Below are 27860 nucleotides of genomic sequence, written 5' to 3'. Positions count from 1 at the left end.
CTCTGATGATATGCAATGGTTCCCCTGTTTCACCTGGCTTGACCTTCACCATTTATTTCCCCAAATTCATGGTGGAAACCAGTTCCTTTTTTCAGAGGTTCTCAAGGATACACTGTACCAGCACTTTTTCTTCTTCTAGAAGAAAAGCACTGGTTAAAGATGTGTCACTTATTGTAATAACTTCATGGTGGCTACCAGAACTGGTGGAAACTGTTCATGTGAAACAGTGATATTCCCTATAATCTGATTTTGAACACACAAGCCTAATTCCAAATTTGAACCCAATAATATATCCATGATAATCTCTCACCAATTCTGCTACAATACTTCATAACAAAAATTAACTGAGGTCAAATCTGGTTATTTTGACTTCAAAGGAAATTCAATTGCTTAGCTTCAAGATCACTACCAAGTAAAACAGGTATGGTTATCCTTCCTTCCAAACCAGTTTTTCTTTCTCTACCCCCCAATACTCAGAAAGAAAGAGAAGAAGAAGTGAGCTGAGACTGCACTAGCACCCTGATGTAAATCATCCTCTCCCTGGTCATCTGGTTGACTATTTGATGGGAGAATGATAATCCCCATTCTACAGCTAACCTCCATTTATTAGCAGAGGAGAGAGGACTGTGTGCCTTTGTGTTTCTGCCTGCCTATGTGTGTCCTGTAAATGTAAAAGGGAGCATTTATGGGTAGCCACACCCACTTTAGTTGCACCTAGGAATGGACAAATCTGTCCATTTTGGATTTCTCTCATTTTTATAGTTTCAACTTCACATTTCTGCATCAGTTTCCGATTTTTTTAAGTCCTTGTGAAAATTCAGTAAGATTTTAATGCACCCCAAAAAAATACACATTTTGTATGTAATTTTTCCAGTTATACACACATTTTCATGCAAATTCCCTTAATAGGGTGATTTCAATGGTAGGGTGTTTTGCCTACAGCAATGAAACTTTGCAGGCTGCTCCAGACCATAGTCAGTAGTAGAAGGCTCAGAATTCAAGCTCTGCAATCTCCAGTTAAAAGGCATGGGTAGCAGATGAAGGACCTCTCCCTCTCTCTCTTTGCCTAAGAGCCGGGGGAGCTGCTGCAGTCAAAGCAGACAATACTGTGCTATACAGGCAAATATTCTGAAGTGCTGTACAGCTCCACGACTAGAACTATAGTCTGGTTCACACACATGCATATTCATTGACTGTAGTAAGGTAATAACTTAGATAAGAGTATTAGTCAGCACAGATAAAACACTGAAAACTGAAATGTCATGTTTCCCCACATCACATTAGGATACCCACATGCGTCATTAGACTTTGGGGTACAAACCAAATCAGCCTATTAGCCTAGGGTTGTGGCATGCCAGGTACTTAACATTCACTGTCCACTTCCCAAGGTCTATGCAATCAAGCTCCAAGACAGAGATGGAAATCTATGGCCTCCAATTGGAGGTTGGAGTCCGTCAGTTCCAACCAACATATCCAATGGTCTGGGATAATAAGAACTGTAGTCTAAGAACACCTGAAGGACCATAAGTTTTCCATCCCTGATGTAAGAGATTTATTCTAGTTTTCCATGTGACTTTACATATTCACACACATAAGATGAACTTCTCTCTTTTTTAAAAGCAAAAACAAAACCCAACGTGTTATTTTTGGTTCTCTTACAGAGCAAAGAGTGGCAGAGGAAGTAATCTTACTTATAAGAAGCTGATGCCATGAAATAAAAGCAAGAAAATTATTATGCTTCACATCTTCACCAGGAGCACTGAACATGCAGAAAACAAAGATGATCAAAAGTGATTAGGCTACTAGTCAGACATTAGTTTAAAAGAAAACAAGCAGGAGTCATGATTATAGATGAATTAATCAATGAATAGGTTGGTGGTGAAATCGTAGACTACTAGATGTAGATACAAACAGCAGTACTGAAGAAGCTAAATATCTCAGGGAGGCCATGAGTCGTCAAGAAAATGCCACAACTTTGTCTGCATTCATACTGGTGGGTTTTTCAGAGACTCACAAGTTCCATGTGTTAATATTTGTAGTGCTGCTCTCCCTCTATATAATCACCTTAATGATCAATAGCTTGATAATTCTGCTTGTAAAATCTGACCCTATGCTTAACACTCCAATGTATTTTTTCCTTATGCACTTGGCCAGCTTGGAGGGATGCTATATGTCAGTCATAATCCCCAAATTATTAGAGAATTTGTTGGTGAATGCTACATTTATTTCCTTTATGGGATGTGCCATGCAGATGTTCTTCTTCCTGTTTTTTGGGGTTGCTGAGTGTTTTCTTCTAGCTGCCATGGCATTTGACCGCTACGTTGCAATATGCCACCCTTTGCATTACACAATTATCATGAGGAGAAATGTTTGCTGGATAATGGTGACTGGCTCATACATTTGTGGGACTGCAGTTGGGCTGGTCCACACCACTGTCACATTTCGCCTGCAATTTTGTGGTGTGATCATCAACCACTTCTTCTGTGAAATACAGCCACTGTTAGAACTAGTCTGTGGGGACACCTTCCTAAATGAAGTCCAAGTAATTGGAATTGCTCTGATGGCTATCATGCTACCGTTCGTGCTGATCATCCTATCTTACATGGGCATTATCTTTACCATCATGGGGATGCCAGTCTTGGAGAGGAGATATAAAGCCTTCTCCACATGCTCCTCACATTTAATAGTTGTTATTCTCTTCTATGGTACATCTAGTTCCATGTACTTAAAACCCAAATCCAGCTACTCTCCACCTCTGGACAAGCTTTTATCATTTTCCTATACTGTTGTAACGCCACTGTTAAATCCAATTATCTACAGCCTAAGAAACAAGGAAATGCAGGGAGCCCTAATAAAACTATGGAAGAAAAAGGTTTTGGTAAAAGTTTATAAGTGAATTGATGAATAGACAAAATAAATTATGTTGAAATGAATTTTAAAATGTCTCAAATTCCTTGTTAGATTTGGTGATTGTAAATCTTATGCAATATGCAGCATTAATATGCTTATTATGTATTTTATGATTATTGTTTTATGTTTGCATGCTATGCTTCTTTATTTTGTTACTGTGTTGTAAACTGTCCTATGACCTTTTGACAGAGTGTGGGAAATAAATCTATTTTCTTACAAGAAATGAATTCTTCTACCTCCAATTGCAGTGATGTGTGCTGGGTCCCACCTCCACCCCCTCCCCATTTTTTTATTCATCCCTTCTTTCTCCACCCCCATCGTTCTGCCCGGACACTGAGGTCCAGCGCCGAGGGCCTTCTGGCGGTTCCCTCATTGCGAGAAGCGAAGCTACAGGGAACCAGGCAGAGGGCCTTTTCGGTGGTGGCGCCCGCCCTGTGGAATGCCCTCCCATCGGATGTCAAGATGATGGACAACTACCTGACATTCAGAAAACATCTTAAGGCGGCCCTATTCAGGGAAGCTTTTAATGTATGATATTTTAGTGTTTTTGGAAGCCGCCCAGAGTGGCTGGGGAAACCCAGCCAGATGGGCGGGGTACAAATAATAAATTATTATTATTATTATTATTTCTGCATATGTGTTTTTCTGCCATTCTACTGGAACAATGAAAGTGTGTGAGAAAGACTAGAGATACCACTATCTTCCCTATAATTATTGAAAATACAGTGCTTGAGTCTTTTCATTGTAAAAGCTCCAGAGAATTTAAGAACTAACTGGCAACACCAATGGGAAAACAAATTCAATCAATTGAAGAACCTTGCAAAACCTTGCATCAGTGGTGAGATCTACTATAAATGCTCTAAAGTTTATTGAAAACTGCATTGAGCAAGGATATAGCAGGTCTTTGTCACTATTTACATGAATAATATCTCAAAAGAGCCAGCATGGAATAAGGTTATCTATAACATTGCATCTTGTCCATATTCATTCTATGTCTTGTAAGCTACTGCAGTTGGTGAGAATGAATAAGGCTTGTGGGCTGCAATGACATAAGATGCTACTCGTGCTGCTGCTGTTGCTACAGCTCCTGCCCCAGGCCACCAATAATAATTTGAAGGAAAAATGCAAAGCAACAGCTCACAGATATGAAGACGATTTTTTAAAGCCAGGGGACCATGTTATTGGTGCAGTTTTGTCTCTGCGCATGGGTGTATATCCTGATGACTCCTTTAAGATGCTACCCGAGAGCTTCAGCAAACGTGTGTTCCAGTTAAGTGTGCATGTGTTTAAACAAATGACAGTATCTAGGTAGTTCCAGTTTTCCTTCTTATTGAACATTCCTCCTGATTTGTTTGCACAAAGCTTGCTCTGAGATTAGATGGTGTCAACTCTTCATTAAGTATTTGTTCTCTTTTTATTTTGGGGAGGGGAGATGATATGATGTTTCAGCAAGCAATCCTTATCTCACCTTTGTCTTTATCTTACCTTTACCTTATCTCACACTTTCCATTACATTATTCCATCACCTTTCAAGCAATTGTTATACCACACTTTCCACCTTCCTTTATCACAGAAAGTCCAATTTTGGTGGGAAGCAGGCTTATTATGCAGATGCACTAATTGTGCAACCCAAATTTGGTAGTTTGTGAATGAATCTCAACTCAAATTAGTGACTGTATAAAGGCAAACCCAGAATTCTGAGCATTTAAGGCCAATTTATACAACCTTTAGAGCATGGGGGATTGTAGGCAAATGAAAACCACTTCATCCACTGCCGAACGAGAGATTGTTTTACCCAGCTCACAGTTTGACAACAGAACAATCATTCACCAGCCTGCATCTGAAAGCCTTGCAATAGCACATTGAGTGCGTAGTGGGTTTTTGATTGAGAGAAGATTGATTTTGATTGCTTGGGAGAACACTGAAGCAATGAAAGAAACCCTTTGTAGTGGGTTAAATGCCCCATAAGCAAGTCCTAAGTGTAAGCACTTAGGCACATGTTTCTGTAGTAAAAGCTTGTGTGGATTGGGCTGTTGCTTGGGAATTTGTAGGCTGTGGCACCAATGGACAGAAAATAGCATGTAGTAAATATCCCAAAAATCTTTGGTGTAAAATAGATTTGTAATAGATATTATAAGTTTGCACAAGAGATCCTAGGAATCATAGAATCATAGAACTGTAGAGTTGGAAGGGACCCAAAGGAACATCCAGTCCAAGTCCTGCAATGCAGAAACCACAGCTAAGACTCAGGCTTATTTGTGTCTATGCGGTAAATAACTTTGCCAGTGTGATGTAGTGGTTAGAGTGATGCACTAGGACTGGGAAGAGACCCAGGATCAAAACTCCACTCAGCTATGAAGCTTGCTGGGTGACCTTGGGCCAATCAGTACCTCTCTCAGCCTAACCCAGGGTAATTTGGAACTTATAATATGCAGCAGAAAATCACTGATGTCACCAAGAGCTCCCTGGAGGAAAGGGAGGAAAGGGAATAAATAAACATGTATTAAAACCCCAAATTCTACTGCTGAAATAATTCAGCACTCCTAATATGCTGTTTGAGGGGTGCTGGGCTATGGCACATGCCCAGTGTGGCCAGTAGGTCATGGCACCAGCCTTGAGCCCTGAGTTGGAGGAGCTGGCAGAGTGTGGAGCTTCTATATCAACCACGGGGAGTTGACTCAGGCTCCCAACGTGGATTAATCCTAGAATCGTAAAGTTGGACATGACCCCAATATCTATGTCTCTGTTCCCAAAGTGTATACCTTTCTTGTAATGGTCAGTCTTAAATAACTTAATATGTGTTCACAAATTACACAAAATACAGGTGCACACTCTCTCACTACACATGTGTACACTTATTGATTTCTGTAGCTCAACTATGTACACAGATTGCAAAATGAATCCCAAATACAAAATGCAAGTGTGTTTCAGGTCTGAAATGGCTGCTCTCTGTTATATTGCTGTCAGTGCTTTTCAATGGAGAAGACTATAGTCGTATGCATGTAAAATAACTACAGTGTTTAAGATCTGTTCAATGACCAATGCATGACCAGATTTCTGGATATCCACTCAAACCGTGCGGTTTTATAACCACGTAGCTGTGTTTTGAAAAAGCATAAGAGAAAACCTTTGTCTTCTCTTTCTGAGCCATGGTGGTTATCAGCTGTGAAATACATTATCAATTGGGTCTCTTTGCAACCGGCGAGTAGGTGAGAGAAAGAAGTGCTGTGCAAATAATAAATATATATTACTGTCTTTGTAGGTTGATGAAAAAGAATTATCAGCATGTCTTTGCCTTCAATTTTGCTATTGATGAGATCAACAAAGATTCAAACCTTCTACCCAATTCTACTCTGGGATTCCAGATCTATGATAATATGTTCCAAGCAAGATTAAACTATGATATCACACTGTCCTTGCTGTCAGCAAAGAAAAACAGCTTCCCTAATACCAGGTGCAGAATGCAAAAAATGTTGGCAGTCATTGGAGCACTTGGCTCTGAAGCTTCTATGCAAATAGCCACTCTCTTAAGCCTCTACCAGATTCCACAGGTAGGGTTGTGTGGAGAGAAAGTTTACAGATAACTGTGCAAGAGATGAAATTTCAGTGTTTCTCATGTTTGACAAGTTGAAATTTCTGATGTTTAAGTACAAAAAAGCACTAGAGATATGAGTTTATATAGATGAGTGATCAGAAATCTGATTTGTGCTTCCTGCTGTGATTCCCCTTTTGAAAACTCATCTATTTGTATATGGATTTATATGTTCTTTAGGCAGTCTGAGTTGCTTTCAGCCTAGGTTGAGACATGTATTTCCACCAGCAGAAATGTACTGCCTTTATTTGGTGTATGAGCAGCTCACAGAAACTGCGCCATATGAAGATCAAGTTGTATGTGCACTGCACTGTAGTTGTATGCCCAACTATATCATATACTTCAAACTAGAATATGCTTTTATATGACAAATGAGTTGTTGCCAGCCATCCTTGAGCAGTTTGTTTCTTTTTTTCTTTTTTAGAAAAGTAGAGTGTACCCACTCTTTTTGTTTCAACCTGCATTTTTTAAGAGGCATGATATTCTCATTTTTGTTTGTTTGTTTGTTTATGACCCGCTGCTGAAATACCAATAGGCCCCATCTATATTGGCATTCCACTGACTTTTGAAGACATATGTGTTTACACAGAAATTCTCTTGATTACTCTACCTGTCTGTTTTAGGTAAAGTGTTGTTTTAATAAGGTTGTTTTACTGAATATTTAAGTTGTAAATATATATAAAATATATATGTTACATATCAAACCCATCTTCTATTCACTATGTCCAGTTTTTCATAGAACATCTGTGATATACTGCAGAACATTCATCATAGATACCGTCAGAAAAATTCTCAGTAAATGTTTTATGGGATCAACTTTCACAGCTTAAAATACTGCATTTCCCTCTCTTTTCAGCTCAGTTATGGCTCATTTCACCCAGGACTGAGCGATAAAACCTATTTCCCTTTTACCTACCAAATGGTCCCAAACGACAATACCCAGAATGAAGGGATAGTGCGCTTGATAAAATATTTGGGATGGACATGGATTGGCCTTATTGTTTCAGACGATGACAGTGGTGAACGGTTTGTGCAAAGTATGAAATGTATGCTCAATGAGAATGGCATCTGTGTTGCCTTTGCAGAGAAGGCACCATTAGTCTTTCTCCAATCCTCTAGTGCATGGAATATATTTTCTAAGGGAAATATCCTGGCAACACTTCATAGGACCAAAGCCAATGTGATTGTTGCAGATGGAGACACTTACTCAATGCAAGGTTTACAGATGATGCTGTATACTGAGTATTGCTTGGGAAGGAAACCCAAAGAGAAGGTTTGGATTACCACAGTCCAGTGTGATTTCACCTCAAGTGTTATTTGGAATAGCTGGAACCTGAAATACTTCCATGGCTCCTTGTTCATGACAATCCACAAAAACCATGTACCAGGATTTCAGAGTTTTCTCCAGATGTATGACCCTCACCAGCACCAAAATAGTTTATTTATGAAAATGTTTTGGGAAGCTGCATTTCAGTGCAGAACTCTAAATAAAAAGCACTGTACACACAAGGAAAAGTTAAATAGTCTTCCTGGGACTGTGCTTGAAATGAGCATGTCTGATCAGAGCTATAGTATCTACAATGCAGTCCATGCTTTGGCACATGCTTTACATGCTTTTCGTGCACAAGGGCAAAGAGTGAGGGGGAAACCTGCAGGATTGAATCATTGGGCACTGCTGCCATGGGAGGTAATATGAGATATTTAGTCTCAGTACTTTTGCAATGGGTGGACTAGTGTTACACATGTTGCTAGTGAAGGTCAGAAATACTGAATCTTTGATGGACTTCAAACACCTTCGCTGAAGTCATTTAGTAAATAAGTAACCTTGGTGAAGTTTCACAAACTTTCTGTGAAAGACTGCAAGTTCCCAAATGATGCTCAGTAGCTACTCTTAGAATGAGAGATGATATTTATAAATCCTGAGATTTGGTTTTCCCATCTAGCTCCAGGCATTTTTGAGAAAAATTCATTTCAACAACAGTGCTGGGGAGGAGGTATTCTTTAATGAAAACATGGAATTGTCTACTGGATCACATGATATTGTTAACTTGGTTACTTTTCCAAATAAATCTTTCATCCGAGTAAGAGTTGGAATGGTAGATTTCCAGTCTTCTAATGAAAAAATTACCATTAAGAAAGATGTCATTATATGGCCCAACATCTTCAACCAGGTGGGTAATTAAGATTTTAATAATTTGCCATTTTTCATAGTTTCCCAAAATCTGTGGGATTCAATCTAGAAAATGAAATGAATGAGTTCCATTGTTTCTCAAGACATGAGGGTTTTGGGGGTTTTGGGTTTGTTTTGTTTTGTTTTTTTAAATCCTCTCAATTTGCCATGAAAGAGCTTATTCCCTTACCTCTAATAACTAAAGGCTTTAGTGACGAAGAACTTGATTTTGGCACATACCAAATTGACCTATGTAGAAAAAATAAAGAAACCCAAACTGCCTCTGTTATTTGGATCAACTGAATCAACCTGATAACTTCACTTTAAAATGATACATAAATATCTCAATGGTGGACCAGTTAGATTACGCATAGTACTTTGACATTGCATGTGAGTGGGACAAGGTTTTCTGCCCAAGTTTTATACCTAGTTATTTTATTTTAAACACTGGAGTGTGATCACTTTGTCTTTGTCTTTTTAAAACAGAGGTTAAATATACAACTTCAGGCTAAAATACAGAGAAATGAATTTATAACCTGAAATTCACCAAACTGTATTTTCTTATTTTTATGGTTAGGCATTGCCTCCTTCTATGTGCACTGAAAGATGCCCCCCTGGATACTACAAAAAAGTTCGTGAGAGTGAACCATCTTGCTGCTATTATTGTTCTCAGTGCCCAGAGGGGACCATTTCACACCAGACAGGTAGGTAATTTCAGAGACACTATCCAAACTATATATTTCAAATATTAACTGTTTTTAACAGACAGCCTATAATATATGCCTGGATTTTTCATTCAGATCAATTGGCCGCATTGGATAAGATAATGCATAATGTTATGTTGACAATGTGTGTGTGTGGTGGTGGGGTTAAAAAGTTAGCATTCCACCACACAAAACCAACCAGACATGAGCTGTATATTACTAGATGCTTAACCTTTACGTGGTATTTTCAGATCAGTCAGAACACAATGATAAAATATTTTTGGCCTAAGGCTGAAATAAATAGGCACATACAGCTAGGATGAAAAAGGATCTATTTATTAAATGTTACATACAAATCCTACAGAAAAAACTATAGGGGAGGAAACTGGCTCAGACTAAGAAATCCCGTGGCTGTAAAGGTGACAAAATCATGCAAGCCTATCCACTGACCGCTTACCTGAGCCACACACTGAATGTGAGTAGAGGAAGTCTTATATCATCACCACCCTTCAAGCCTTACAACTGTCTGAATGAGGAAATTTAGCATCAACGACAGTCCCTATCCTGCTCCCAGGCTGTGCATCCTTCAGATACAGCTTTGAGAGGGACCACCCATCCACAAGGTAGCCTAAGTGAAGGGGTGCCAACTTGAATAAAATATTGGGAGGGCAGGCAAGCCCTGCCCCACATAATCAATCATATGACACGGTGCACGCAATACAATTTGAATGGAGATGCCCATCAACTTGCCCCTCAAATATTTTATGGGGGAGAGGGCTGAAGCCCCCTTGGCCCCTAAGATTTTGCACCTATGTCTAAGTGTGTCATCAACCTGCCCTATGAAGTTCCTTTTCCCACGTTTCTGCCAAAGTGACCAGATTCACCTATTTAAACACATGAAACTGAAATGCCAAATTAAACATCAGCCAATTGAACAATATCGTCAAATCAACCAATCAGCATGACTAGCCAAGTATTAAGGCAGCTCACCTAACAATCTCCTATTCCAATCCTACAGTATGGAAAAGGGGGGGGGGGCTTTCTCCCAAATCTAGACAAGCCAGCCAAAAATTCCTACTCAGCCCCAAAGTGACTACAGCAACCACAATGCAGAAAAGGGTGGGAGGGTGCCAAACAAGGAAAAGGAGGCTGGATGGGCTTAAATAATGCTCTTTTCAGTGTGTTGGGGTGCTGTACACACTATGTCTGTTTGCACATCAGCAAACCACATAACAGTGCCAGCTGCAAATTTTCTCCACTTCCCAAAACAATATTGGACATCAGAATAGGGATTATCTAGCTTTTGTAGATTATTGACTGATGTGCTGCATTGCATGATGTAGGCTGCATGCTGAAAAACTCTGCCATACAGGAAATTTATGTGTGTTTTTTACAGATGCATATCAGTGTGAAACATGCCAAGAAGCTGAACATCCAAACAAGAAACAAAACAGATGTATCCCTAAGGTTACAACTTTTCTAGCCTATGATGAACCTTTAGGGAAAGGGTTGGCTTCCACTGGACTTACTTTTGCTCTCCTCACAGTCCTGGTGCTTGCAACTTTCATTAAACACCGGAAGACACCAGTTGTCAAAGCCAACAACCGGAGCCTTACCTACCTTCTGCTAATCTCCCTTTTGCTTTGTTTCATTTGCTCCTTGCTGTTCATTGGACGACCCAGAATAACAACCTGCCTTTTCCGACAAGCTGCTTTTGGAAACATCTTTTCACTTGCACTTTCTTGTGTATTGGCCAAAACAACCACTGTGGTTGTAGCATTTATGGCCAGAAGTCCTGGAAGCAAGATGAGGAAATGGGTGGGCAAGAGACTATCCAACTACATTATCCTTTTTTGCTCTCTTATTCAAGTTGTCATCTGTGCCATCTGGCTATTCACATCTCCCCCTTTCCCAGATCTTGATATGGTCTCACAGTCTGGGCTGATTGTAGTGCAATGTAATGAAGGCTCAGATGCTATGTTTTACATGGTCCTGGGCTACATGGGCCTTCAGGCCAGTATCAGCTTCATAGTGGCCTTCCTAGCCAGAAAGCTGCCTGATAGTTTCAATGAAGCCAAGTTTATTACTTTTAGCATGCTGGTGTTTTGCAGTGTTTGGATATCCTTCATTCCAACCTATCTGAGCACCAAGGGGAAATACATGGTGGCTGTGGAGATCTTCTCTATTTTGGTGTCCAGTGCTGGGTTACTTGGTTGCATTTTTGCCCCCAAAATGTTTATTATTTTTCTAAGGCCAGAAGTAAACACAAAGAACAATTTCTTTAGAAAAAACAATTTCACAAAATAGCTTAGGGAAATCACACTATTCTATTCCTAGAAACTGACTGCATGAGAAGCACTGGTATAAACACAGGAATTTGCAGAATCCTTCATGGGTGCCCCTCTGCATACAAGAGAAAAAACATTGCATTTTAAAAAATCAGTTCATGTGATAGCACTGAAATAATTAGAGAGATGCATAATGTATGTTACACTTGAAAATTTGTTGTATATGTGATCATAGTTGGCACACACCCAATATATATTTTCTCTAGTGTGTTCACTAGGGAAAAGTGGGGAGGAATTAAAGAACCTCTTAATGAGGGTGAAAGAGGAGAATGCAAAAGATGGTCTGAAGCTCAACATCAAAAAACGAAGATCATGGCCACTGGTCCCATCACCTCCTGGCAAATAGAAGGGGAAGAAATGGAGGCAGTGAGAGATTTTTACTTTCCCGGGCTCCATGATAACTGCAGTTGCTGACAGCAGTCACAAAATTAAAAGACGCCTGCTTCTTGGGAGAAAAGCAATGACAAACCTAAACAGCATCTTAAAAAGCAGAGACATCACCTTGCCAACAAAGATCTGTATAGTTAAAGATTGGTTTTCCCGGTAGTGATGTATGGAAGTGAGAGCTGGACCATAAAGAAGGTTGATCACTGAAGAATTGATGTTTTTGAATTCTGGTGCTGGAGGAAACTCTTGAGAGTCCCATGGTCTGCAAGAAGATCAAACCTATCCATTCTTAAGGAAATCAGCCCTGAGTGCTCACTGGAAAGACAGATCCTGAAGTTGAGGCTCCAATACTTTGGCCACCTCATGAGAAGACTCCCTGAAAAAGACCCTGATGTTGGGAAATATTGAGGGCACAAGGAGAAGGGAACAACAGAGGATGAGATGGTTGGACAGTGTTCTCGAAGCTACAAACATGAGTTTGACCAAACTGCGGGAAGCAGTGGAAGACAGGAGTGCCTGGCATACTCTGGTCCATGGGGTCATGACTAAACAACTAAACAACAACAACAGTGTGTTCACAATTATCACTCAAATTTACACTCTTACATAAAAAAAATTCATCCAGACTGGACTATGATAATTCCCACTGTGCATGCTGCCCTTTAAAAGTCCAGAAACTAAAATTGACTACAAAATTAGGCCAACTGAAAGGTGTTTAGGAGGGGTGGGGTTAGAAATCAGGACATATCACTTTTCTGTCATGTGCCAGGCAGGGTCATCACTTTAAGAATATTATTGCCTGTTTATCTGTTTGTTTTGTAACACAAAACCCCCCAATAAAAACTATTTTTTTTAAAAAAAAGGATTACTGTTCTACAGAGGAAATATCTGGTATGTATTATTGCTGGTGGCTGACCTCAGAGGATATTGAGTGATGGCAACAACAATAGGACACATCTGCTTGTATCACAAGTCCAATCCAGCATGGAATATGTTGGACTAGGCAGTCCAATTGTTTGACTTAATATTAAACACCATAATGTAACTCCAGTCCCTAGAGAACACAATTTTGCCACAACAGTGTATTGGTGAATGGTGGACATTTCTAACCCCATATGAACAGTTTCAGGCATAAGCATTAGAGTGTGCCCATATGCTCACATCTAGTTGGTTACATGTATTAATCTCTATGAATAAAAATGATGTGCTCTTAATTGGATTGTGGGGTGTATAGAGTGTAGTTTAAAGAAGTGGTAGAAGAGGGTTCTGGGAAAGTTTGTAAGCATGACTTGAAGAAGAAAGTAGATATCTTTCATGAAATCCACATGTCTCAACTTTTGGTTGTCCTTAACCTGAAAGGCAACTGGGACCTTTAAGGAGTCAAATTAACAAAAGGGAGTAGATTATTACGCAAAGTGCATGTGGGGAAAGTGGAATTAAATAACTTAAGTGAAGGAGAGCACACCACATCTCAAGGCAATATGTTCCCTAGTCAAACTGGGGACGTGCCTAAAATAGTTTCTACACTATTTTATTTCCCTTGAGCAGATTTCCCTTGTGTGTTTTTTTGTCCCACCTTCTCTTCTTTTATTTTTCTCTCCCAGATAAAAGTTGTATAGATAGACTCAGATATGAAAAATACACTAATATTAAGAATGTCTGCACATGTTTATTCCGTTCAGGCTTTAATAAATGGTGACACATCATATTATCCTAGAAAGGTAAAGTAAAGGTAAAGGGATCCCTTAGGTCCAGTTGCAGACGACTCTGGGGTTGCGGCACTCATCTTGCTTTATTGGCCGAGGGAGCCGGCGTACAGCTTCTGGGTCATGTCGCCAACATGACTAAGCTGCTTCTGGCGAACCAGAGTAGTGCACGGAAACGCCGTTTACCTTCCTGCCAGAGCAGTACCTATTTATCTACTTGCACTTTGACATGCTTTTGAACTGCTAGGTTGGCCGGAGCTGGGACAGAGCAATGGGAGCTCACCCTGTCGTGGGGATTCGAACTGCCGACCTTCTGATCAGCAAGCCCTAGGCTCTGTGGTTTAACCCACAGTGCCTCTGCACTTATTCAGAGGCTTCCTTCAGGTCCATAAAGGTGCATATCTTAATGCCTGAAACATGTGTAGGAATAATAAAAAAAAACCTTTATTAAAAAAGACATTCGGAAATTTGCTTGCTCACCAATAAGGATGGGAATATTAAATTAAGGCAAAGGTCATCTGATTCTGTGGACACTCATTGAGGCTAGGGCCACAGGGAGGCAAGGCAAGCTGCACCTGAGCCAGGCCTTTAGGCCCTTCTTCTCGTGGCTGGCATAGAACAATACATGCTGTTAGAAACCCCGTCTGTGTGTGTGTGTGTGTGGGTGTGTGAGATTTCCTGAACAGTATGGGATAAAGGGTGAGGTGACTGACAGGAGAGGAGGAAATCGCTGCAGTTCAGAGGAGGCAGCATTAGTCTGTTCAAGCACTGATGCACTTTTGGCTCAGAGTTCAGCTACTTTTTCCCTTTCCTTTTGTTTGTTTTGCACAATACACAAGGCAGGTCCAGCTATCTGAACGCAATGCATTCTGGAGAAATCATTCGCTTGGCAGGCTTTCCCATAATGATATGACAATTTCCATTATTTCCTATGGGAAAATTTAAAATGCATCATTTATCCAATCAGCAGTTTCTGTAGCAAGATTTGGGTACTAATTCATTGTGTTCTGAAAAACGAATTTTCACAGAAAGCATGTTCTGACAGCAGGACCTGAGTGGATAAACCAATATTTTGATTCTTAAGTCAGTTGCAAGGCATGGGGTGTATTAGGTCTTACGCTCTTTCAATATGTGAGGTTTCTGTCTTTTGGCTATGCCCGTCCATATCCATACATGACCTGTGTCCACCGCCATCACACATTTGGTGTCAGGGCCCTGCACATGTATACAAGTAGATGTGTGAGGCTCTTCTATGCAAATAGGAACACTGATTGGATAAGTTCCCCATTTCTTTGGAAGAGCAAAGTCCAGGTAGGCCATATTTACACCAGTGCCAAAAGTGTGTCTGACAAGGGTATGCCCAGCATAACTTCTGCACTGGATGTGACACAGCTAACTCTGCAATCCTTATTTCATGACAGGGCCTCTGGATTGTTGCCTTCAGCATCATACAGTTCTGTGTAGCGACTACAAAATTCGGTTCCTGGTTAATAACATATTTCTGTCACTAGGTGAAATCAGACAGGTCACACTTTCTCAACTGCCCTTTTGCAGAATGGCCATACTACCCCCTCCTTCATAGGGTTCTTCTGTGGATCCCCCTTTATTGCCCACCCCCAAATATGAATACACTGTACCCTGCTGACTGAGAATATGACTTCATGCATCTGATGAAAACTTATGTCAAAATAAAGTGTCTTTGCTAGTAATGCAGTCAGGCAAATTCCTCTGAGTATGAAGAATCTTGTGAGGGAAAGTTATAACTGTTTTATAAATTGTGAGCTTTTTTAAAAGAAAGAAAGAAAAGAAAACAGTTCCTTTAATTTTTTTACTCCGGTATTTCCGTTTGTTTGTTTTTCAAATAATTATTTTTTTTAAAAAAATCCCGTGTGTTATCTTATTTTTATGATATTGTAAGCCACCTTGAATTGGTATTTTGACCAGACAAGTAGGATATCTTCTACTACAACATACTATAAGCTAACATTATTTTAAGGTAAAGCGTGTATGTTTGGGTTGCAGTTTAATTCTGCAGCTTTTGAAAGGTGCCTAGCTTCTCTGTAATTATCAGAAGGACTGTAATTCAGAGTGTGCTGAAGCCCCAAAGGATTTACAGATATAACTTTCAAAATTATTGACATTATGAATAAAATAAAGGGGGAAAGTCAAAGTTGCATGTCCTTACATAGCCTTTGAATGTGAGGTTATGTAATCTCAGATTAGATGCTCAGGCTAGAATAAGCACATAGATACTGTTCAGTATAATTCACACTGTCTCTTTTTACAATGATCCATAATGTTGTTCTTTATTCTGTTGCTTCTGATGCTGCCTCAAGCCATCAGCAAGAACGCGAAGGGATGCCACAGAGGAGAAAGAGATAGTTCTCAGTTTGATTATTATAAGCCTGGTGACCATGTCATTGGTGGACTTTTATCATTGCATGCTCTTGTTAATATACATGAGAACTTCACAGTTATACCCATAAATTTCAAGAGCAGGGTGTTTCAGTAAGTCTGTTATTTTATTTGAATGTAGGGCAAATTCCAAGTTTGATACCTTAATATCAGGGCTAAGTCACTTGGTGGTGAGAACAATTTATTAGCTCTACTCAGTACCATAGCAATAACTTTCATGGCAACTGTAGCATATGCCAGTGTGGAGTCATATGAAGTGAATGGTGCCTATTAGACTACTTTACATGTTCACCAGAACTTCCAGAGGGGTATTCATTGCATCATCAAACACAGACTCCTATAGTATTTGAAAAACTGATACTTCCTTTGGCTAGGATAAATGCCTTTAGATATATGTGGCATTATACTTAATTGGCAGGGGTGCATAGGCAAAGAGGAAGAAAATAAACAATGAGAATAAATGGCATTAGAATGAAATCCAGCTCCAAGACAGTGGTGAAGTTAGAATTAAGTGCAGGATAGGACATCATACTGTATCAATATTGCCTAAATAACACATCTGTAAAGGATGTGGCCCCCAGAAGATGAAATTTCCTGAAAATCTGGAAATTGAATGAACATGGAAATCTCCTATAGTATAATATGTTAATTGGAAACCAAACGCCTTGTTGAGAAGGAGGTGTCAGCAACAAAGCCAGTTGCATGTGCAATTTGAAATAATGGTTCAGATTTACTTGTTGCAGTTCAACTCCTCCATTATTCTGTTCACAGTGTACTGTGTATGCAATGCATCTCTCTCTCTCTCTCTCTCTCTCTCTCTCTCTCTCTCTGTGTGTGTGTGTGTGTGTGTGTATTTCAAACATCATATTTAAACAGCAAAGCCATGTTTCTATGGATGCCCCTTAATCGAACAATTCTCTTTCTTTGGAAGTTATGTAAAGCCTTTAACTGGCCATTTCATGTATGTGTGACTACCAGGCAACATAAGAGAAAAATCTTTCTATTCTGGCTCCCCAGAAATCAGCCAATAGTGAGTTATTCTGATGAACTCTAAAATTTTATTTTTATGCTTTTGCTTTCTGTTTTCTTGTGGGTTTGAATCAGGTTTCCTATGAGAGTCTTGAGAATGCAAATGAAGCAGCTAAAAGATGTACCAAAAAAATCTAAGTCAATGACTCTCATTTTAGGCCAATGTTGAAGAACTTCCAGCATGCCTTTGCCATCAATTTTGCTGTCAATGAGATCAACAATAATCCGAAACTCTTGCCAAATATTACCATTGGGTTCCACATCTATGATAATTTCTTAGATGAAAAAATGAACTATGATATCATCCTCACCCGGCCATCATCTCGAAAAGAAAGATTTCCTAATTTCAGGTGTGGAAGGCAATATAAAATGTCAGCAGTTGTTGGTGGGCTATCGTCTGATGGTCATATGCAGATAGCTGCTATTTTAGGCCTCTATAAGATGCCACAGGTAAGGATATGCAGAACCATGTTCTTCACCAATTCATTATGGAAGAAACAACCTCTTGTTGAATCTGTCGAGCATTTGATTGGAAGAGCCCACATCAGGGAGATAAGCACACTAAATGGTGTCTTCCAGATGAAGTACCTTTGCACACTTTTTCAGAGTCTTGCTGTTTTTAGGACAGGACTGACTACTTGACTTCTTATATGATAGATATCTCTTGCAATAGATCAACAGATGCTTCACAGAAAGAGACATGAAGGTGTGATTTCACTTCCTCTCTCTTTCCTTCTCCCTCTCAAACATGTTTGCACAAGAATACCAAATAAAAGAGGGGGACCCCAAAAGAAAGAAATAATAATAATAATAATAATAATAATAATAATAATAATAATAATAATAATTTTGATGGAAATAACTCTGTGTGCATAAGGGATCAAGACACCGGGCATATTGGTAGCAACTATGGAGTACATATGCATAGAAACTGGAAATTGGAAGGTTTAGAAGGACTACTATGACTGTTGATTAATATATAATACTGATTGTTTGCTAATTTATTTATTTTAATTTTAGAATGCTTTTATTTTCTTGTTACAAAATTATATACACATAAATCATAAAACATGGCATGACAAACAAACAAAATGGTCATTAGGGTGGTAAATTACTAAATGTACTTTACAGTACATAATAATGAGATGATTAAAGTAAACCACTAAATGAGTTCTTCAGCAAATTTTTTACATGGGATTTGCATTGATGTGCCAGAAAGCCCAAACATGTTCTGTCTGGTATACAAATGGAATATGGAATAGGAAATTAACAAATAAATAATGGTGCTAACACAAAAGACAAAATAATAATAATAATGCAACAGGGTTAGGCCTTGGGCCCCTTTCCAAACCACCAGGTTTCCTCCCACCCTCCGTCCCCCCCCCCAACTTGCAGACTATAGGTGCCGACTCCTTGGGGTCCTGGGTGCCCAAGCATCCACAAAAATCCCCACGAAGGGGCAGGGCACTTACAAATTTAGGTGCCAGGCCCATGCATTTTTGGCACCAATGGTTGCAGGGCCAAGTTTGCATTCCTGCGGCAAAGAGATGGCTGATGGTCAATGTGGATCTTGGGCCAAATAAATGTTAGTAACTCTGGTATGGAGTACATGACCTGCATTTCTCAATTTTATTTTATCTCTCTGCATACTGGATAACATTGTTTGCCCCCCTCTCACAACTGCTGGAAGAAATTACCAGCTAAGCAGTGATGGGAAGAGACTGAACAGAAAAGTGGTTAGCAGTGCCTTCTTAGTTATTTATTTTATTAGGATTCTTCTATTTTCCTCTGACTGGGCCCAGGGAAGACTTCAGAATTCTTTGAAGGTAGAGTCCAGTTCACCTGTGCCTACTTTTATGTGACAAAATTAAACTGCAACCAGGTTTTAAAGTCTTTTTTGCACCTTATGTTCTTTCTCAACAGCTCAGTTATAGCTCAGTTGACCCAGCGCTAAGGGATACAACTCGGTTCCCTTTTTTCTACCAAATGGTCCCTGCTGAAGCTTCTCAGTATGAAGGAATAGTGCATTTGATCAGATATTTCAGATGGACATGGGTTGGACTCATTGTTTCCTATGACAATTTTACACCTGAGGTCTTGGGAAGTTTGAAATCACTATTTAGTAGGAATGGCATTTGTGTTGCTTTTACAAAAATGGCGCCTGGTCTTTTCATTGAGAGGGTGAATAAAACTACAAACCAGATGTTTTATGAAAATGATACCCTGACAGCTCTTAGTATGACTAAAGCCAATGTAATTATTGCATATGGGAAAACTTCTCTTATGCAACCTTTACAGTTCATATTGACTATACATGAACCATTCAAGAAGAGGCCATTAGAGTATGTCTGGGTCATTTCAGCCCACTTCGATTTGACCTCACCTTTTCTTCATACAAACTGGAATTTCAAATTATTCCATGGTTCTTTGTCCATGGTAATGCATGGAAATGAGGTGCCAGGATTCCGGAACTTTCTCCAGACCTTTAATCCTTACCAGCACCAGAATGATGCTTTTATCCAGGTAGTCTGGAATGCTATGTTTCAGTGTTCCATCACAAATTCTGTTATGAGGGAAATAAATATCAAAAACTGTACTGGGGAGGAAATGCTAGGAAGTCTTCCAGAGACAATGTTTGAGTTGGATATGTCTGGTGAGAGCTACACTATCTATAATGGAATCTATGCCTTGGCACATGCTTTACATGATATTTACTCCTCCAGAAAGCCATTGGTGAGACGAACAGCAAGATTGGACCTTCAGACAGTAGAACCTTGGGAGGTAATGTTTTATATTTAGTGGCACTACTTTAACTGTGAGTTATTTTTTAGCTATTTGAGAATCTGATTGTGTCAAAACAGTGGAATTTTAATAATAGTATTATGGAAACACTGATAAACCCTTTACTGGTCAATGTGGCTTTGTAAGAAACCTGGCATATATTTCATTGAAGCTTCCTTTCAGTGAAAAATGATTTTAAGCACAGCATATATTTCTACATGAAAATTATTATTTTACAGATCTCTAACTAAATATTAAAAAGTGAAAAACAGTTTTGTGGAAACATCGCTTTACTTTATCCTGCAACATTGTGAGGAAGATTGGACACTCAACATAAATTATTAGTTAAGATTAGTTACAATTAGCTAGTATGGACAGTTGGCTATAATTTGCTTTAGGTTGAATGGAACCCTGAAAGAAAGTATTGATAGAAGCATAGATTATTATTAAGTGGTTCAGAGATTCCCTATAAGAATTTGATTGGATTTATACTCAACACTATCATCCATGATCTGCCAATGTAAAATAATCTCTGCTTGTGTTTATCTTGTTATAAGTTATTACTGAATATTTCTACCTTCACATTCCATTGAATAATAATCAGGCTTTGTCACAGTTCTATGGTCCTCTAAGACTGAATGCTGACCCTTTACATCAGCCTTTGCCAAACATTTGCCCTTCAAATGTTGTTGGAGTACTTTGTCATATGAAAATCACTGGTGCCATGGAAATCTTGGTGCATGTGATCAATTCAAGAAGATGTGCAACATCTTATTCAGTTATCTATGAAATGAAGCAAGCAAGCAAGCAAGCAAACAAACAAACAAACAAACAAACAAACAAACAAACTGGTATTTGATTAATATGATGTGGTCCTCCTTTATCAAATATTTGTATCTGATTAGTGGCAGCTAATTTTAGTCACCCATTTTACACATAAGACTCAAAGGCTGTGAGGTTGGGAAAAGAAAAGAAAGTTCCCAGGTGAGAGCTAGGAGGATCTGTCCCATTTTGTGAGAAACAAGGGTTAAGATCTACCTCTAAAACAGGTCTTTGTATTTTTCCCCCTCTTCTTTCTCTTTTTTGTTTCCCTTTTTAATTGTTTTTATTTAGATTAGCTTTGTTTTTATTGTGCTGTATGTTGGAACTTTTTGCTCTTTTTAAAATACTTTCTCCCTAGCATATTATTTTTCTTTCTTTCACTGCAAAGTGGTAAGTACCTGTAGCATTGAAAAAGAGAGTAATGTTAGAAATCTAGGAAGGCACCCCAGTAATTAAGTAATTAGGGCCTTCCAATGCTAATACATACACATAGCATGGATTTCTTCCAGGGACACAAAAATGCCAACGTAAGTCAGAGGTTTTCAACATATTTAGGTCCATGGCTCCCTTGAGTATCTACATTCTTTCTGTGGCATGCCTGTGGGGCTCAGGATCCCAGGTATGTCACCCCTTGCCTGCAGAGCAGGCAGCCCCTCACCCCTTTTCAAACACCCTCCCTTGGAATGTGTTCCCTCAACCTCCTCTTCTCTCCCTTCTCCTTAGGAGTCCTCTGGGCAGCCACTGCTGCCTTCCCCCACCCCAAAGAGAGGTGCCTCCTCACAGTGTCCCACAAGGGCCTGGGAAGCACCCCCTGGACAGCTCCTGAGGCGCCATTCACCTTGGGAGCTTGTAGCCAGGGCTGCTGCAACAAACAGTTGTGAAAGCCTTTCAGAGTCAGAGGTACGAGACGGCATCAGAGGAGAGAGGAAAGAGGGATGGAAGCCATGGTTGCCCATGACATGCCTGACCATCATTCAAGGCAGCCCAGGGTGCTATGGCACACTGGTTGAAAACCACTGACATAAGGATAGCATTGTATCAAACTGTTGCACAAGAAACATGCTTGTAAAACATTGCTCTCTTTTGTAAATCCTGAGGTTTTGTCTCTCTATCTAGCTCCATTCGCATTTGAGGAAAGTCCATTTCAACAACAGCTCTGGGGAGGAGATATTTTTAAATGAAAACATGGAATTGTCAATGGGATATGACATTGTTAACATGGTTACTTTCCCAAATAACACTTTCAGGAAAGTGAAAGTTGGTAGGATAAATTCCCAGGTTTCCTCAGACCAGCCAGTTAACATTGAGGAACATACTATTACGTGGCCCAACAAATTCAACCAGGTTGGTACTCCACATTTAATTACCTTCAGTCTTGCTTCTTCTTTTCCAATCTATGCTAAGTAGCTATGACTGTATGTTAAAAGTTGCTTACATGTTTTTTGTCCAAGAGACCTTTGTGAGCATAATTCAGTGGCTTCTGGGTCTTTAATTTTTGTTTTGTTAAAATCTATTGTAGATTTACAATAAGGGAAACAAGGAATTGTTTAGTTCTGGAGAATTCTAATAAATTGCCTGCATAGCTGGAGTTTCTCCAATGGTGACATATTGGAAATAAGTTATTGTAAAAATATGGGTCATTGAAGGTTGAAACTGAACTCAGGCAAGGATAAAAAATGAGGAGAATTACAGTAATAATGTAAAATGATCTCAAACTTAGAAATTCTCAAAAATGCTTCTCAAAGAAATGTAATATAGGCTTATATAAAATATTCTAAAAATGATATGTAAGTGATAGTGGTAAATTTTTTTTTGAAAAGAAATAGTTTGAATGCATTTAATGGCATGGCATGGCAAGCTTTTAATGCATGGGTAGGTAAACTAAGGTCCGGGGGCCGGATCCAGCCCAATCACCTTCTAAATCTGGCCCACGAACGGTCTGAGAATTAGCGTGTTTTTACATGAGTAGAATGTGTCCTTTTATTTAAAATGCAACTCTGGGTTATTTGTGGGGCATAGGAATTTGTTCATATTTTTTTCCAAAATATAGTCTGGCCCACCATAAGGTCTGAGGGACAGTGGACCACCCCCCTGCTGAAAGTTTGCTGACCCCTGTTTTAATGGCACCAAACCCTCAAACATTTACCCCAGTCCAAACAACATGTTAGCAATGCCAATGCCCAGAAGCAGATATCTTCTTTTATTTTTATTTGTTTTTTAAATCCAAAATCTCCAAGTAGGAGATTTGTAAAAACATTGTAAAAACTATTAATAATATCACTGAATTTTTTTCACACTTACAAGCATCACTGAAATTAAAATACAACAAAAACCAGTCAAAATCAATAACTTCAGATGAATTAAATTAAACTGTGTTACCTTGCATTTATGATTAGACATTGCCTCCTTCTATGTGCACTGAAAGATGCCATCCTGGATACCACAAAAAAGTCCGTGATGGAGAACCACCTTGTTGCCATGACTGTTTCCAGTGTCCAGAAGGGACCATTTCAAACCAGACAGGTATGGGATTTTCCATTATATGTCATCTATTGTTTGGGACTTTCTTTATATAATTCAAATGTATGCTGGGAGCACATCTCATTATCATGGCCTTTTAGATATATATTTTCAAGACCTACCATATTCCTTTGACTGTAATTTTTTTAAGTGTTTTTAATCCTTATTTAAAATAGCTGTAGTCTGTCCTAGGAGCTTATGGTGATGTAAAAGTAAGTATTATAACAACAGCAGCAACTGTGCACACTGCTCCCCCACAATCCCCAATGTGGGATCCTGATCCCGGGGCTGAGATTGGGCTGACCTGAACTTAATCTATCCAGAGAGCACGTGCTCCTACCTGAATCTGACCCTGAATCAAATGGGGGGGGGTCAATATTTGTTAAGCATTTCTATAACCCAAGGGTTCAATCATGTGAGGTACAGGGAATCTTTTGAACCTGTATTCCCTGCAAGGTTTTTAGAAAGGAATTTCCTGCAAGATTGAATACTGACTGTTCCACTACGAACATACCTGGCCACTAGGCCTCCTTATCTCCCTTTCCCAATATGTTGTTGCCACAGCAACCCCCTTGGCCTATCAAATACTGCAATGCAGCCTTCACAGCTGGGCCTAGGCTGAGCTTGGGCTATGCTGGCTGTGGCTTCCTGCTTACTTTTCCCCAGCCAGGACTCAGCTCCACCTGCATTACTGACTTCATTTGCAGCCCAGCTTTGGATGATGGAAGGACTGAGCAGTTGCTGTGGTATTGCAATCTTGGATGGACTGTGAGGAGGACTGGAAGGGCGGTATTAGGGGATGGAGAGTTGGGAGTCAATCCTGCAAAATGTGCCTTTGCTTAACTACTCCTTGTGGAAGGAGATGCCTGCAGCTCAACACACTGGCACCTCACAGCAACAGAGTGCTCCAGGTAGCACAACTCACTTGGGGCAAACCAGGGTTCTATCAATCCAACTCAGCCCAAGCCAGAATTGACACTATTTGTTTTGGAATGTGGGCTTTTCCAAACCCAGTGCACATCATCAACAAATGCAAAAACAATAACCACTACAATAGCAACAGAAGTTTATTTCCTCCCAAAGTCTGCAGGGCTTGGGGCAATTGATATGGCAGAAAGGTACCAGGTCCTACAGAGCTTTTGCTTGTTAAGTTGAATAAAATCCTTGTTCCACAAAGAGTATCCAACTATTACCAGTCATTTTTTTTTAAAAAAAGTTTGCCTAGTTTGCAGATGAAGCCAGAAACCAAATAGGAACTAAGCCATAGGAACTATGTGATGCCTCTGAAAGTTATACAAACCTGTTACACTGAAAGTCTAATTGCTTCCTACAGATGCACGTAAGTGTGAAAAATGTCCAGAACATGAATATCCCAACAAAAATAAGAACAAATGTATTCCGAAAGCCACAAGCTTCCTGATCTACAATGAATTTTTAGGCATCAGTTTGACTTCTGCTGCACTTTCTCTCGCTCTTATTGCAGCCCTGGTACTTGGAACGTTTATTAGACACCAGAATACCCCCATTGTCAAAGCCAACAACCGGGACCTTACCTACCTTCTGCTAATTTCCCTTTTGCTCTGCTTCCTTTGCTCCTTGCTGTTCATTGGACGACCCAGCAAGGTGACCTGCCTTCTTCGACAAGCAGCATTTGGAAACATCTTTTCTCTTGCACTTTCTTGTGTCCTGGCTAAGACCATCATTGTGGTGGTGGCATTCATGGCAACAAGGCCTGGAAGCAAGATGAGGAAATGGGTGCGCAAAAGGCTCTCAAACTACATTATCTTTCTTTGCTCTCTTATTCAAATTGGTATCTGTGCCATTTGGCTAGTTACCTCTCCACCTTTCCCTGATCTTGATATGACTACACAGCCTAAGGAGATTGTTGTACAATGTAATGAGGGCGCCGGCGCCATGTTTTACACTATCCTGGGCTACATAGGCTTTCAGGCCAGCGTCAGCTTCACAGTGGCCTTCCTAGCCAGGAAACTGCCTGACAGTTTCAATGAAGCCAAGTTTATCACCTTCAGCATGTTGGTCTTCTGCAGTGTCTGGATATCTTTCATTCCAGCCTATCTGAGTACCAAAGGCAAATACATGGTGGCTGTGGAGATCTTCTCTATCCTGGCCTCGGGTGCTGGGTTGCTGGGATTCATATTTGTCCCTAAAATGTACATCATTATTTTGAAGCCAGAAATGAACACTAGGGACCAATTCTTTAAGAAAAAAGAATTTCACTAAACCACAGAGAAGATTATTTTGAAGAGATACCAGCAATGAGCAACAAGTCAGCAAGACATAGCCCAGAAGTGGACTATATATTGTATGTGCTAAATTGCATAATGTCCAGGACACCTTATGTTCCTATCTGAGAATAATAAACTATGAAAGCACCAACATGTATTTCATTTTCAGTGCCATACTTCCTGACTATCTGATTAATTGGCTAAATTGACTAAATATTTATCTCATTAAATGGAATCTATGACTGGATCCAATAGGGAATATTTGGTACTGTGGAGGGAGACATTCAATTTTCAAATACTATCTCCACTCACATCTACAATATTTTTTATTAGCCTGAAACTATACTGAAGAAATGGAGAAGATACGGAAGGTGACAATTACCGTATTTTTCTCTTTATAACACTCAAATTTTTTCTCCTATAAAGTAAGGGGAAATGTCTGTGCGTGTTACTGAGCGAATGTGTGGTCCCTGGAGCCGACTGGCCCGAGTACAGGGGCAAAAATCAGGCAAAAATCAGATTGCGGAGGAGGGAAGGCTAAAGAGAGAAGGTTGCTGCTTTCCTGCATTCTGCCTCAGGGTCTTACTGCCCACTGTTTTCGGTTGCTGTGTTTGCTCAAACTCCAGCCCACCTGGCTAAGGTTCCGTCGGCTAGGAGCGCAGCTGACAGCCACCACCTCCTCCTCTCCATGCTCTGCTGCTGCGTCCAGCATCGCAGACAGCCGGAAAATGCAGGTGGGAGAGAGAGAGAGAAAGTGAGAGAGAGAGAGAGAGAGAGAGAGAGAGAGAGAGAGAGAGAGGGATGGCTTGGGTGGGTGGGGGGAAACTTTTAGCTTCCTTTCCTCCCTCCCGTTAAAACCCTCTCCTGCATTGTTAGCCAGCTGCTTCTCCGCATGCAGGAGAAACATGCAGGTGGGAGAGAGAGGGGGGGGGCTGGCTTGGGTGGGTGGGGGAAAACTTTTGCCTTCCTTTCCTCCCTCCCATTAAACCCCTCTCCTGCATTGTTAGCCAGCTGCTTCTCCGCACACCCCTCTCGTGCTCCTTGTCCCTTCTGTGTTTTTACTTCCCTCCCCACTTAAAACATGGTTACAAAGCACGGATCCACAGGGATCCTCAGGATCTTTGCATTGGGTCACCCCAAATTCACCATCAGATCACATAGCATGCCCATGGCTACAGCCTGCACCAAAAAAATCATGCACCCACTGTTGCCTGGGGCCACAATGGTGCAAAAACGTAGTTATAAAACACAGATCCACATGGATTCTCAGGATTTTTGCATTGGGCTACCCCAAACTCGCTGTCAAATCACATGTCTGTGGCCACAGCATGAATCACAAAAATGATACATCCACTGTTTCATTCAGAATTTTTTTTTCTTGTTTCCCTCTTCTAAAAACTATGTGCGTGTTATGGTCAGGTGCGTGTTATTGAGCGAAAAATACAGTAAATAGTTGCATCTTCCTTGGTCATATACCTCATGAGAAATGTGCCTGTGAAGGGAGGCCCCTTTAATTCCAGGAACAGGGACTGCTCTTGCGGAAAACTGAAGCAGATAGGGTGGTATTCAGAGTGGATCCCTTAAGTTAATAGACAAGAATAACATGTTCATTAATTTCCGTGGGTTTACTCTGAGTACACCACCATTAATTTAATAAATTCATTTCTTATGGACTCTTTTCCTTTCTGAGGAAAATCAAAACTGTCTAACAATATTATAGTATTAGAGCAGATTAATAACCAACATAAACAAACATTTCAATACAGGATTGCAGGGTGAGGCTGCAATCCTAACCCCATTTAGGATTTTTGTAGTGAAAAAAGGAGGAAGGAGTAAAAGAGGTTGAAGGTGATAATGAGGGGAAGAAGAAGAAGAAGAAGAAGAAGAAGAAGAAGAAGAAGAAGAAGAAGAAGAAGAAGGGAGTAAGATACATGGGAGCAGGGTTGTAGATGAAATCAGGGGTACAAAAAGGGCTGCAGAATTTGAGGGAATGTCAGCTTCATAATTGGGTGCAAGGGGGAAAGTATGCTTAGTAGCTGCAATGTGTGGGAGGGGGAAAGTGCAAGGTGGTTTCCATGGAGCTGCATGTGGCAGGTTGTAGAAAATGGGAGGGGAGAAATGAAGCTGAAAATACAAGTTCAAAACTGAGTTACAGAATAGAAGGGAGAAGCTGGGGCAATAGTTTTACTTGGGCAGAGATTTCAGCAAGTAGAATGTTTTGGTGGGGTGT

At 40.1% G+C, this 27860-nt stretch overlaps 2 protein-coding genes across 2 annotated transcripts; both read left to right on the top strand.

The window, feature by feature from the left end:
* Positions 1 to 972: 972 nt before the first annotated feature.
* Positions 973 to 2907, top strand: LOC310691050 (olfactory receptor 10A3-like). The gene has a single exon (XM_083470649.1). It carries the CDS (start codon positions 1949 to 1951, stop codon positions 2894 to 2896), a length of 948 nt encoding a protein of 315 aa, XP_083326775.1. The 5' UTR covers positions 973 to 1948; the 3' UTR covers positions 2897 to 2907.
* A 4414-nt stretch (positions 2908 to 7321) lies between these two features.
* LOC310691017 (vomeronasal type-2 receptor 26-like) lies at positions 7322 to 12077 on the top strand. The gene is made up of 3 exons (XM_083470606.1): positions 7322 to 8673; positions 9250 to 9376; positions 10773 to 12077. The coding sequence occupies exons 1-3, from the start codon at positions 8515 to 8517 to the stop codon at positions 11681 to 11683; spliced, it is 1197 nt and encodes a 398-aa protein (XP_083326732.1). The 5' UTR covers positions 7322 to 8514; the 3' UTR covers positions 11684 to 12077.
* The last annotated feature ends 15783 nt before the right edge of the window (positions 12078 to 27860 follow it).

This window comes from Podarcis liolepis (assembly GCF_965112155.1).
Source record: "Podarcis liolepis genome assembly, chromosome: 13".
Classification (NCBI taxonomy): Eukaryota; Metazoa; Chordata; class Lepidosauria; order Squamata; family Lacertidae; genus Podarcis; species Podarcis liolepis.
This window is presented reverse-complemented; position numbering and strand designations above follow the sequence as displayed.

Excerpts from the sequence above, each read along its gene's own strand:
- LOC310691017 (XM_083470606.1), top strand. The coding sequence starts at position 8,515 with ATGGAATTGTCTACTGGATCACATGATATTGTTAACTTGGTTACTTTT. Across the intron at positions 8,674-9,249 it reads GGCCCAACATCTTCAACCAG|GCATTGCCTCCTTCTATGTG; the intron begins GTGGGTAATTAA and ends TTTTATGGTTAG. Across the intron at positions 9,377-10,772 it reads GACCATTTCACACCAGACAG|ATGCATATCAGTGTGAAACA; the intron begins GTAGGTAATTTC and ends TGTTTTTTACAG.
- LOC310691050 (XM_083470649.1), top strand. The coding sequence starts at position 1,949 with ATGAGTCGTCAAGAAAATGCCACAACTTTGTCTGCATTCATACTGGTG.